The sequence below is a fragment of the Leptinotarsa decemlineata genome, unplaced genomic scaffold (genome assembly GCF_025532065.1).
Source record: "Leptinotarsa decemlineata unplaced genomic scaffold, Ldec_3_MD MMD2_tig00001393_RagTag_RagTag, whole genome shotgun sequence".
Lineage (NCBI taxonomy): Eukaryota > Metazoa > Arthropoda > Insecta > Coleoptera > Chrysomelidae > Leptinotarsa > Leptinotarsa decemlineata.
In genome coordinates this window covers 1,567,038-1,581,685 of record NW_027412562.1, presented here as the reverse complement: position 1 = coordinate 1,581,685, position 14,648 = coordinate 1,567,038, and the positions used below count along the sequence as shown (strand labels likewise).

The 14,648-nt window shown below is 36.7% G+C and overlaps 1 protein-coding gene across 1 annotated transcript; it reads right to left on the bottom strand.

Moving 5' to 3' along the window:
- Positions 1 to 4,185: 4,185 nt before the first annotated feature.
- On the bottom strand, positions 4,186 to 7,521 carry LOC111504489 (uncharacterized). Its single transcript, XM_023159052.2, has 2 exons — positions 7,191 to 7,521; positions 4,186 to 4,690 (listed from the first exon to the last, which is right to left on the bottom strand). Exons 1-2 carry the CDS (start codon positions 7,363 to 7,365, stop codon positions 4,425 to 4,427), a joined length of 441 nt encoding a protein of 146 aa, XP_023014820.1. The 5' UTR covers positions 7,366 to 7,521; the 3' UTR covers positions 4,186 to 4,424.
- Between the last annotated feature and the right edge of the window lie 7,127 nt (positions 7,522 to 14,648).

The following is a 14,648-nucleotide window of genomic DNA, read 5'->3' as shown; positions in this document are numbered from 1 at the left end:
TCAAAAAACCTGAAATTTTGACCTTTGACCCTGAATAACTTCTGAAGCGCTCATGGGACAGATTGGGACTTTCAAATTTCTATTTTTTATGATGAAATAAAGGTCTTCAGCAAAATTCAGTTCTGTCGCAATTTTCGTTATTTCATTACTATTTTCAAGTCTAAAGTGACCGGACATAATTCTAAAGACTAATGAAACCTAACATCCGGGCTGAAAAGTCCCGTGGCTGAGGAAGGAAACGCGGCTTTTTGTTCAGAATTGGCTTTAATTCCAGCGTCGCTCATTTAAATACCATTTTTGTGGAACGATTTATTTTTTCCCTCAAAATTGGTCTCACTTTCAGCAATAACTTCTTCATACGAGCAACATTTCTTACTTGTGAGCATTTTTTTGAGGTCTGCGAACAGTCAGTAGTCGCTGGGAGTCAAATCTGGCGATTACGGTGGATGTGGAAGCAATTCGAAACTCAATTCATGTAGTTTTGCCATTGTTTTGATTGACTTGTGACACGGTGCATTGTCTCGATGACACAATTTTTTTTCTTTGCCATACGCGGTCTTTTTTTGCAATTTCGAAACCGAACGATCCAATAATGATATATGACTGCATTGTTGATGGTATTTTCCTTCACAAGATAGTCGATTAAATAATACACTACGCACATCCCAACATACCGAGGCCAGAACCTTTCCTGCCAATTGTTGTGCTTTCGGGAGTTTTGGACGGAGTTCACTATTTGCTTTCTACTCAAATGACGATCGTTTTGATTTCGAAGTGAAGTGATGGATCCATGTTTCACCCATTGTCACATATCGACACAAAAATTTCGGTTTGTCATGTTTAAACATGACCAAACACTGATCAGAATCATCAACATTCATCAACAGAATAGTCAACAGTGAGCTTGCGCGGCACCCATTTTAAACAGTTACAATGTCAGTTAACTCACGCAACTTCACTTATCGATTATTCAAAACGATTTTGTGGATGCCTTTTATGTTAACTGGTGTTACTGCCTCAAATTGGACGTCCACTGCATTCAGCATAATCGGTATCTCTACGACCACGTTTGAGGTCAGCAAACCAATGTTTAATTGTAGTTTCTGATGAAGCGGAGTCCTTATACCACTTCTCAAGTCATTGCTTCGCTTGAACGGTATTTTTTCCCACCAAGAAGCAATATAAAATTAAAACACGAAATTGTTTTTGATCCATTGTTTTGAAAATAACAAAAGCACTGTCACTCTTAGCACAATAAGTCACAAACTTATCTTATGAGTTATAGAAATAAGTACCCACATCAAGGGTGTTCACCAAACCTGGAACTCAACAAAATTTGTTACTTTTGAATATAACACAAAATACATTTCTACACGATTATTCGATGAAATGATGGAAAAACTGAAGGCTAGGCCACCAAAATAAAACTCACAGTCATGAAATCAAAATAACTTTTAGGTGTCATATTTTTTGAATCATACGTTATACCTCTCTCACAATTTCAATCAGTTATTGCTCTAACCAAATTGAATCAATGGATTCAAATTCGATTGTGATTAAATATTAAAACTTTGCATGATTGATTCTGAAAGAAAATTCATAAGTGACTAGACCTTAACTTTACTGTCGAGTCGAATCGACTGAAAATAGTTCATTGAATAAAAGAGGTCCCAATACAGTTCCCTGAGGTATGTCATTTTCAATCTCTTTCAGATCACTCATTGTGTCAGACACCTTTACCTATTGGCTTCAATTTTATGGTTAATTTTTGGAACTAGATCTACATTAAATTTTCTATTAACAGTAACAACGTCATTAGGGTTAAATGATATGTGTCATGCATAAAAAAAATTAAACCAACCATAAATTTCAACAAAACTATTCCAACCTGATTCATCACGGACCAATCGATTGATATACCGTTATTTAGAGAAAGTCACTTCCAAAACAGCCTTTTTTGTATAGGTCCGAAACTATATAACACACTACCAAATAAAGAAAATATATAAACTCAGTTCCTTCGAATATTGAATAAAAACCTGATAAATGAAAATAAAATATAACTATAAATAAAAATAAACAAAAATTAATGAATAAATAAAAATAAATAACACATTAAAAAATACCCCTCAATTTACTTCATTTCTACTCAATTTTATTCAAAATACATATCATTTATTCGCCAATGTTTTCAAACAAAAAAAAGCTAACTTTTTCAATCCTTAGTTACAATCAGTTTGCACCCCTCCAAACATCAAAGCACCAAAGCAAAAACATTTAAAAGAAAACAAAAAAATTTTCTTTCCTCATGTACAAAATATGTGCTACAAGCATTTATGCATAGGTAATTTCTATACAGGATGAAATAGTCTGTACCAACAATATGATTTTTTTTTCATCTGGCAGATGAATATAATATAATATAAATCTTACATAACTAATTCATCATAACATTGAAAACAACAGTACAGAAATAACATTTCAAAACGCTCAAAAGTGCGAACTTCTTTCCTCCTTTTCATAAAAGAGGATGTATGCATCTCCACTCACAAGCGATTTTGGTGAAATTGGTGACACGTGTGAATCATTGTATTCGTGCCACATGCCAGTATAAGGATGTCTGCAGAATGCTGTATAATGTTCGCTGTAGGTAGATCCTGAGTGATTCGAAAGTGCATATAGATTAAAACGACAAGGAGTCACATTTTCTGTTTGAGAAAATCTTTTAAAATGAATGACTAAAATACGGAGAAACTTATGGATCGATAGAGACTTTGTGCATTTTCTTCTTTCCTTGCAACTTGAACACATCGGTTTTTCATGTCCATCCAAAGTTTCCTCTCTTGTGAAGAAATCCAAGCACTGTGATAAATTCAATTGGCCAGTTCTTTGTGGTATGGGGGATGACAAATCCCAGAAAGCATCGAAAGTTACACATGAGTCTCCACAATGTGGGCACTTCATCGTAGATTTTAATTGACGAACGAAATTATCTACAATCTTAAAGTTATATAATAATAATATCATCTTTATTATATTATAATACATTTAAAGCTAATTAATCATGTACAGTTCATTTATTATGAGAAGATAAAAGGCGAAGTTCAATTTGCATGATGACAAGTCATCATTCAATTGCTCTTCCACTTAACCTCAAATAAATCTCAAATAAATACTCAAATAAAGCAGCCATCGACTCTCGAATTTGTGAATGGAAATTTCTGGACAGATATTGGAAATGTTCTTCTTGATTAGTGAAGTGAGAGACTTTTTACGATTTTCTTTATGTGATGGAAGACAAAAGCATCTGTATGCAAAACAAAGCAAATAATCCCAGAGATCTAACGAATTGGTCTGAATGCATTCATCTATAGCTTTGCTCAAAGCTTCTGCAGCACACATTCTTGCTCCTTTGGGAATTCTCTTCAATATGTGAGAATGAAGTGTGTATGAAGAAAGTCTATTATTGATAGCTTTGCATCAGGTTTGGACTCATTGTACATGTTTGGATGGAAGAGAAAAACGTTGTTGACTCAGATTTATGAATTTTTGAAAAGTGGATTCTCAAACCTTTTGCAGTTTTGAATTTCTTATTGCAATATGAATTGTAAAAATAACAATGATGGAATGAATGAAATATTGAAGTTTGATATGATTTGTTTCCATTTGATTCGTTTATTTTATTCGTTTTAAAACTGTTTATTGAATTATTTTGAGAATATTCTTTTAGGACGAAACTGTAGTAATGTTAGTTACGAACAAAGAAAGTTTCAATTCTCATTTTTCATGAAAGTCTCCTATCATTTAGTAATGGGTACATCCAGAAACGTAACGTTTCTGAAAAAAACAGATATTATTTGAAAGAAATATTTCGAATATCAATATCAATCTTGAGCAAAATCAATATTTTTTGCCAAACCTCGTAGGCGACTGAAAGGAATTTCAGTCGCCTACTTTCAATTCCAGTCCTTGCAAACTTTTCATTAAGAATTACTTTTAACTCAAAAATCGCTAGTAAAGAGTTTTCCATATGGCTCCAACTCTTTGAGAAATACTGTGTAACATTTTTGATCAGCTGTTCTCTCACGAACAACAGCTTTTGAAATTTGAAACTTTCATGATTTAAGAAATGAAGTAGTGTCTACTTTTTCCGGAAGATTCCTAGCAGAAAAAAAACAGATATAATTTTTCCTAAAAATATATTTCAAATATTCATTTGTCAATATAACTATATTACTTTTTCGATATGTTGGAGTATAAAATCACAAATTAAAATCAATAAACTAGTTCACCTTCATACACTGTTTAAACATGGACACGAGTAAAATTATTCCTAGAGATTGAATAAAAAAATGGAAACAATCGTTGAATAACGTCTAGGGGTAAAAACGGGGAAGCACAAACAACATTGACAACTGAAACCCTCATTCGATGGTGTAACCCAATATTATTTTGAAGTGCGACTTGATCCTTGTCATTACTGATTCTTTTAATGTTTCATCTTTATCAAGAATATCCATCGCGTCTACTGCATCTCTGAATTCAATTTTGGTGAAGAAGCCACTAATGGAACCGACCAATCGCTTTTTCTGGCCCTCCGTTAACTTCGCAGTGATGACTTCTGCGAATGTTACAATTGGTGCCGTATCCATTGCTAGTGTCATAGCCAGACCGAAAGTGGAAGTGGTTCCTGAAAAACAAAAAAGTGATTGGTACTCACTTCTCCACAGCCATGTATAGTTTGAACAGAGAAGCTGAAGCAAATTTAGAAGAGACGTTGCAGTAAACGTCGGCGACTAGTCGGCGACTAATCGCCAGAGATCGCCGACTATCCCGCTTCCTAACTTCATATGTAATGAGTGATTTTTTGCTGGTATCTTTTTTGGTAACACTGTTTTTGACAGATCACGCGTGAATCGTGTCTTCTGTCATTGTCAAACTTGTACAGTTTGGTCTATAATTTAACCATGAATCGACTTACGAATGAACGCTTGCAACGCTTGCAAATCATTAAATTTTATTATCAAATTTCATGCTTGGTGAAGAAAGTGCATCGTGCACTTCTTCCAATTTATGGGCAGTTGCGTCTGCCTACTGAAGGAGCTATTCGGAAACTTGTGACTAAATTTCGAACCCAGTTTATATATTTGGACATTGAACCACCAACACGCATACGTAGAGTGAGGACCGATGAAAATATTGCGGCTGTATCCGCCAGTGTTCGTGATGACCGTGAAATGTCGATTCACCGCCGTTCGCAGCAATTTGGCCTCTGTTACTCCATTACGTAGAAAATTTTGCGAAAGGATTTGGGTGTAAAACCTTATGAGATACAGCTGGTGCAAGAATTGAAGCCACACGACCCCCCACAACGTCTAATATTTGGTGAATGGGCGCTGGCAAAGTTGGAGGAAGATCCAAATTTTTATCGAGAAGTTGTGTTCAGCGACAAGGCTCATTTCTGGTTGAATAGATACGTTAACAAGCAAAATTGCCGTATCTAGAGTGAAGACCAGTCACAAGCATTGCAAGAGCTACCGATGCATCCCGAAAAAGTCACTGTTTGGTGTGGATTATGGGTCAGTGGCATCATCGGTCCGTACTTCTTCAAAGACGACAATGGCCGGAACGTTACTGTGAATGGCGAGCGCTACCGTCTGATGATTGACGACTTTTTTGTTGCCCAAAATGGAAGAATTGGACATGCCTGACATGTGGTTTCAACAAGACGGTGCCAAATGCCTCACGGCACGCGAAACAATGGCCCAATTAAGAGCCGCCTTCGTTGAACAGTTTATCTCACGTGTGGGGTCCGTCAATTGGCCACCTAGATCGTGAGATTTAACGCATTCGGATTATTTCTTGTGTGGTCATGTTGAGGCTCATGTCTACAGGGATGAACCAGCAATGAATGACGCTTTGGAAGCCAACATTGAAGCATTTATACGTAAAATACCGGTCGATATGTTAGAGAGAGTGTGCCAAAATTGGACCTTGCGCATGGACCATCTAAACGCGGAGCCGCCGACAACATTTGCATGAAATCATCTTCAAACAATAAATTATATTGATTGTTCTATCGATTCCAAAAAAGATTTAATCAGTTTTTTAAAATATTTTGTGTTGTTTTTCAAAACAAATCCTTTACCTCTTAAAAAATCACCCGTTGTGTCTTTTTCAATAAAATATATGTAGAGGACTCACATCAAATAAAAACCTTCATCAGGCAATTTTATTTTTGATTTCTATTTCCCAATTATCATTCTCAAAATTATTTTTATTTTTTGATCAAAAGCAAACAAAATTTTTATTAAACAGAATATACAACAGAATATAATTTGATGTGTTATCTCTTTTCAGCAACATACCTTCAGAACTAGTTGAAAAAGGAATATTAAAAAGATGGACCGATATAAAAGAAGTTGTGAAATTAGCCAAAACAAATTTTTTGAAATAACCATTCATTTTCAATTCAAGTTACTTTTCATTTGAAGGACATTTTTATAAACAGATCTTAGGTCGAGTGGGCTGAAGTCGGAAACTGAGAGGTTCATCATGGCTTGCCAAGATGATGTCTTCAACACCTCAGTCTACCGTAGTCGCGTGATGGGTACAGAGGTTCCTGACACAAGGTGCAGGGCCTGCCGCGAGGCCTTAATGCACTTGCTATCTGCATGTCCAGCATGTATGTGAGCTTGGCTCACCGGTCATGATTCATTAGATTAGAAAGTAAAAGCACCTAGACCTTGAGGCTGACTTTCGACCAAAAAAGGTCAGATGTCAATCTTGCTGAAGAGCCCATCAGTAAGTTGAGGACCGCTCCGGAGGATGGGATGTTCTGCACACAGTAACCGTGTGGGGAAGACCTCCATTCAGGGCACTCCACCCGGAGGGGGCATGGGGGGGCACGACACAGTCCGGCAGTTTTACGTGGGGGTAATTTTGATAGGTCTTGAAGTCTTCTATCTGAAAAACAACTGGACATCACCAATTGGTCCACCATGTATCAACAGAAATTTCAGCAAAACTGTAACGAATCACTAGGACGACCCATTTAAAAAATATTCGAGTCTTGTGATACAGCTCACTTTTCTTTTTCAATACGGAGGGATGTTTCAATTCGGTCACCCTCTGGGTATGTAACCAATATCCAAAAAAAATAAATAATCCTTCACATCCAGTGAACTCACCTGACTTGGAAGAAGATTTTTCATTGGGCAATTGTTCGATGTTCGAGATTCCAGTAATGGTCGCTCTTCTTCTGCCCTTCAAATTTGCTTCTTTCACCAGTAATACGCATAAATCCAGTAACATAGCGTTCTTGCCAGTCAACATGTGAGACGTTTGTTTTGTTTTATTCTCCATATCTTTAGCAGTGTGTGACAGTAAACCAAACCAATCACAAATAGGCCACAAAAACTTTTCTTATATATATATATTGAAATAAAACTACTGTCTTTATGTCTATTGCCGAAGATATTCTGATTGCTGGTTTCAACTGACGAACTGACCTATAGGTCGATTCTTTCAATTTTCACACCAAACAGCGATGACAATATTTCTTATGAGAAGAAAAAAAAGAATGTGTTTCTTGCCAACGACAAGGTGGACCGAGGAGAAAAGTGAGCTGAACATAGGCTCATCCTGACTGAATACATTAACATACACTGAAAGAATCAATTTGAGGTAATTATGCGGGGCAGAAAATTCATTAAACGATTAATAGAAGATGAATTTATTGAAAATATCAAAAATATAAATTGACAAATATTCTTCCGACAGTAGTTTAGCAAACACCACTGAAAGATTTGTGAAGATTTTGCAAAATGTTGTTGATCAATGTACAAGTTATAAAAAAATGAAAAGAAGGATAACTAAAAAAATAGATTTCAGATAACTATTGTCGTCTTCATTTTTTTATAAGAATGTTATGAACGTTGTCCCTATTAAAATTGAGTACATACTTTTTGAAGATGTTTTTGAGTAGGTTAATATTATTTATTGTATAAATGTAGGTCTTGTACATGTCTGGTGAGAAGTTGAAGATTTTCCAACTGTGGTATTTGTATGAGTGTTGACCAATGGATAGATAGATCCATATAACGCAACTTCGACAAATGAATACAAAAATTATGAAAATACACTTTATAGACTGATACATATAGCTAAAAATGGTTATTATGAAATCAAAATCAATGAAAAAAAAACAACCCTGAGAATCTGTGGAGGAACATGAATGAAATGATGAATGAGAATGAAATTAAAAGAGATGGTAATAAGTTCATAGAAAGTGAAGACGGAAATGCAACTCATGATATAGAGAGAATAGCAGATACATTCAACAATACGTATATCAACACGGGTACAAATCTATTGAAAGCAATTAAAATGAACTCACCATAACTTTGTGAAAAATATGAATCCAAAAATTATATATTCCTCAAACTCACCACCACCAGCTTGTTGTCAAATCATCTGAAAATGGAACTTTCAACAGGTGATGATCAACTGTATTGCCAAACATGCGCCAAACTAACTGACTATTATAAGAAAACAAGTATAGCTGAGGCACCAATCAATCTAATAATGACACTGATGATCTTCAAACATGACTCAACCTATGACAGATGCGCCAAACTCTTATGAAAGTTCGAAATAGATGAACACTTCAGTCTAGCAGACCACTATTATAATCTTCATGCAGTCATTGTTTACTGTGGTTCTGACAAAACGGACTGGTTTAAGTTTGATGATAGTCGTGTCACGAAGTGTACTGGCGATGTTTTGAATTTATTGAAGCCTCTGGAGACACACTACATTGTGTTTTATGAAAGAGAGGACACTGGTAGATAAAGATCTTCAGATGATGTGGTGCTGCAGGCTTTTCCGGGTTTTCCAGCAGCTCAAAAAACAATCAAGTCGCCTTGGAGCGCCAATTACTTTTTGTTGTTTCATTTGTATTCAGAAACTGTATTATTCACCCAGGATTGAAAACGGCAAAAGTGAAACACCGAAACTGGTTGTACAATATATTGCGGAATCCATATCACAAGTTTTCAATCGAGTACTTGATTAAAATAGGGCACTTTCCGTCATGTCTCCAAGGTGGGAATAGAGACGAAGTAATTAACTATAGACCAATATCCCTAATAACTAGTCTTAGCAAGATTTTGGTAAAATCGTGGATAGTAAGACTAAATTCCTTTCTTGAAGATCACAAATACTGTTCGATTCACACCTTGGATTCAGAGACGATAGAAGTTTTATCAGGATGATGGAATTCCTTCAATAATATTCATATTTGAATATAAAAACATGTTTTTGTAATATTCACCAGAAAAAGTTGGAAAAAACTGTTACTCTTGATCACGTGTCGCTCTCCTACCAATGACAACCCTCAGAAATCGAAACTTGTGCGAGCTGAGGATTAACGAGGTCTAACCTTCATCTAGCGCGGGTTGGAAGATAAGCAATGAAAATTGATTGTTTAGCCTCTAGGCTCGAACCACCACGAACCATCGTTTCTAATGTGGGTTTTCTAATTCTCAATTTCGCCTCCAGGCACAAATAACCGGTTTATGCAACAATACGAGTACCCAAGAACTGAACCTAATAACTAGTAAGAAAGACTATGACTGAGAATAGTGTACTGTTTATGCACATGTTAACATAACCATTTCATTTGATATTCTACTGTACTGGAAATACATCCATGATAGTCTGGTTGAGATATGTTGACGACACCTTCATAATATGGAACCATGGGAATACTGAACTAGACGCCTTCCTGAAACACATCAACAGCGTGAGACCTTCCATTAATTCCACAATGGAGAAGGAAATCCACAACGAATTGCCATTCTTAGACGTTTTGGTGAAGAGGACCGACACTAAGTGGGAAACATCGGTATACCGAAATCCCACTCATACGGGACAGTATCTGAACCACGAATCCAACCACCATCAATCGACTAAAAGAGGAATCATCAAGACTCTATTAGTCCGTGTTTTTGGGCTTTGTAATACGAAGGAAGGTCTCGAGAAGGAACTAGACATCATCAAAAATGATCTTCAACGGAATGGCTACTCCAAAGATGGTAAAAAGACTTTGGCTAGAAGACAGCAGGAGCCTCGCAAGGAAGAGAAGCCGTCACAACCAGTGCTTGCACTTCCCCATATCAGAGGATAAGAAGAATTGGTTCCAAGTACAACATCAGAACCTGCTTCAGATCCGGTAACACTATCCGTAGCAGCCTCACGAAAACCAGGCCAGCAAACGCGGACTGCGATTCCAAGGATTGCATTTACCGGATACCCTGTGGTATCCTATATTGGTGAAACTAAGAGGCCATTGAATGTTTGCATTGCCGAGTACAAGAAACACACACAGCAAGGGGAAATCAGCAAATCAGGAATAGCAGACCATGTTTGGACCCATCAACACAACATCGAGTGGCCCCAAGCTGAGATCTTGCACAGAGAGGAACATTGGTTTAGGGGAAAATTCAAGGAAGCCGCATACATGTTGTCCAACAACGTATTCAGCCAAGCCAGCGTAGAAATACGCAACATATGGAACCCCATCATCAAGCGAAAAATGGCCAACTCCCGCCAAAACGGTCATCTCCCACGGAACCAGTGAAGCGGAAAATGGAAAGCGGGATAAGTGAAAGTACTCGAACGACCCATAAATAGTCACCTCTCGGAGGAATCAGTCCAGTCATCACCCGAAGACGATTGTTGATACTAACAATCGAAACGTCGTGAACTAACGTGACTTGGAATCTCTACACTTTTTATTTTATTTTTTTTTTCTTTTCATTATTTTTATTTATTCAATTGTTCTATTTTTACTTGTATTTTATTTCACTATTATTTCATTTCAGGTTTATTTTGTTTAATATAATTCTCATTTTCAGCTATTCATTTTTAATTCTTCTTTTTTAGTTGTTTCAGGGATTTCAAATCATTTTATATAGTAGACAATGGAAGTCCGAACTAGTGAAATCCAAAGAATATGTACACCTTACAAAACTCTTTCCAACTATCATAGTAGATACAAATTTTGAAATTTCCGTAGTTAATGTTAGCTGTGAATATATAATAAGCTAGTGGTTATTGATTGAAAGTGAGCCAACTTTGTAGACATAGTTCTCAGTCCCTAATCTTAGTCAACCAAGCTTCCGTGTTATTGTCGAACTATTAGTTCTTAGTCTCAGTCTTGGGACCTGCCTAGGAACCCATGCGACTGTATTCCAAGCGGAAATTTATGCTATTGTGTGCGGGGAGATTGGAAGAATTCAATTTCATACACAAGTCAATAAAAATATTCTCGAACAGTCAAACGGCGTTGGAAGCTCTTGGCTCCTACCGAGCAACGCCTAAATCGGTAGCAAATTCCTGGCCATACTGGTCTGGAAGGCAATGAGGCTGCTGACTACCTTGCAAAGGAGAGTGCTGCAAGTAGCTTCATCGGACAGACCAGCTTTGTCTGGCTTTGCCAAAGAAAGATTGAACACCTGGATGGACAGAATCTTCCAGGATTGGCTCACTCCAAAGCGTTTATTCACCCTTCGAAGATTGATACCAAACAGTTGTTGGACTACAGTAGAACTACAGTTGGACTACGATGTCTAACAGGCCTTCTTACAGGTCACTGTCATTTGAATCATCATATGCAGAGACTGTCGAAAGACAGTGTGTGTCGCCTCTGTTTGGAAAATAATGAAACAGCAGAGCACATACTTTGTGCCTGCCCCGTTGGACACCAAATCAGGTTATCAGAGTTCAGCAAAGCCGTACTCTTACCATCTGACCTGAAAGACTACTCACCATACAAACGAATCGGCTTCGTTGAGAAGCTAGGTTTATTTGGTCGAGTGTGCATAGGTGTGAGTCACAATAAACCCTTGCGGGTTGCGGTGGAGGTCGAAGAGACTCACTCACTTTGGGCCTACCCTAACCTTACCTAACCTAGTCTTGGGAAGTGTTTTTTAAAACACAAAGCCTCTATGAACTGCATGCAAGATGCAAGTTTCAAAAGTTTATAATATTAAGAATCACAGTGATGCTAACGGGAACTATCCGAATAAATTTTGGTTGACGAGTAGTTGATAAACTTCAAGATTTTACCAGAAGTTGGTAGAATTCTTTTTGAATTGATGTTGCAGTATTTATTTCCTGCAGTTTCACCATCTTCACAAAAGAAGTGGAAACAACCGAACTCTGTCTCATTAACGGTTGGAACTCTACAAGTCTATTGATCGGTATCAACTAAATCTCTCTACTAACAGATAGATGGCGTAAGTTAATATTCTAATAATTTATTAGTTCTAAGGCGGCATGAAGTTCGCAGGGTCAGCTGATAGAGACTATAATAAATCCCTGCAAATTATCAACTTTGGTGGTTTTTCATTTTCAAGGTATATCTAATACAGTTAATAGAAAATCGAAATAGTTGTGAAAAATGAAATGTATGGCTAGAAGAAAGCTACTAGTCATATCATAAGTCGTGAAATATTTATTATTTGGTAGGTGGAACATGGGTGCAATTCACACAAAAGTAGTTTTTCGTGGAATTTCTTGTACGTTATAGTCCAAAACACGATATAGTCTGATTTCGCACAACACGAATTACCACAGAATTCAAATACAACTAAAGGGCTACCGAAACAGCTCGAGAAAATTACCAGGCATTTGACAATGATAGTGTTAATGAACTCACTGTTCGAATTTGGTTTGAGAAATTTCGTTTCGGAGAGTTTAACCTTGACGATAAGTTCGGAAGTGGTCGACTTATAGGAATCCAGGACGAGGATTTGAAGACAGAGTATGGGATTGCGGAAGGACTGGGAGCTAGTTTCTGTGCGGTTTTTGATGGTTTGAAACGTATTGGAAAGATCAAAAAATCGAAAAATGGATGCCACAGGATTTGAACAATCGACAGAAATTGTCACTTTCCGAAGTATCTTCTTCTTTGCTTTAGCGCGATCAAAACGATCCTTTTTTTTGGTTGGATCGTATTTGTGATGAAAAGTGGATCCTCTACGACAACCTTCTAAAAACTCTCAGCTAATGCTTTTTGGCCCGATACACAGAAGATGGGAAATTGAAGGAAGTATTGAAATCCAACTTGGACAAGACTTACTACAAATGATTAAAGAAAGCTAGAACTTGAGATTGTGACTAGATGCTGATCTGAGATTTCACAAACATATAAATTCACTTTGTCGTAGCTCGTACATTATCTCACGTCAACTCTATCAAAGTAGAGATATTATGACTTTCAAATTGAAGTTGAAACTTTGCGAAACCCTGCATCCCAAGAGGCTCTTATGCAAGCTACGGTCTTGGTTTTCCCACGCCATGGGGAACGACCAGAGAATAAATGGCAACTGTCTGAATTGTCGAAAAGAGTATTGCAATTCTGGTGATTGACAAAAATGCTGGTTTGAGACCTTCAATCAGAACTATTAATTTGATAGAATAGTACGGGTAGAGCTTGTGTAGTTCTGAGTACTTGATAATTTGTACGTTCATTATCATTACTTTTATCGTTATTTTGATCAATCGAAAGCATTCAATGAATTCAATTACTCGAGTCAATACAAGTTGATGAACTGATTGAATTGAGCTGGTCAATACTTAATTGAAATCCATATTGAATATAAAATACTATATAGTTTTCTTAACGATTCTTATCGACAACGAGTTCAAAATATTGAATTAGGATTACTATTACTGATATTTTCATATTATCGAACCTTCCAATTATGTCATAACCTTTTACCTCTCAGTCTTTCATACGTTCAGTTCATTTTCTAATATATCAAATGTGAAAGTTTGTCAGAATGGATGTTTGTGGCTCTTTCACACCCAAACGACTCAACGGATGAAGCCTATATATCAGCATTACGTTTAGGCTACAATTTACAGAGGTTTTTTTATGATTTCGGTCATAAAATAACGATAAGTATCCAGTAAGTCGGAAAAATTCTTGCTCCCCCAGAGCGAGCGTGCGCTGCCTATAGGTACCGTTGGATAATGTACTATAAGATTGTTTATCTTAAATAGTTCTGAATAAGAGTCGGCGATAGCATATATCTACCTTTTATGTGGTAGCCACTATATGCAAAATACTGAGCCATTAATACAATTAAATTGGATATTTTTTTTTACAATACATATTTTAGAATGAAAATTCGTTTAGAATAAAAATTGTTCAAAAATTATCACGATAAAATAAACTTGACGCAAAGAAGTAAGCCATTACGCGTCGCAGGGAAAGAGAGTCGGTCTAAGCAATGAAGCGCCTTCGCCGAGAATACGACTTGAATGTGGGCAGACGCGTGAGGGCAGACGTCGTTGACGGTTGTGTTACTTTTGCGAATTTCTATATAAGTCACATAAATAGATTCTAGAAGCTATTCATTACTTAGTGCAGAAATTTTTTCAGTTACTGTATTTTTAAAGTGAAAATATAAATTATCAGCTGTTGCCCGCTTTTATATTAACGTACAGACGAAGGTTCTTTGTATAGCTTGAATAAGCATCAAGAAAGGGAATCAAGAATTTCCACACCTAAAGAGGAAAAGTAGTGTTTTAAAGATTGTACTTGATTTCGTCAGTTTTGAAGATAGAGAGAGACC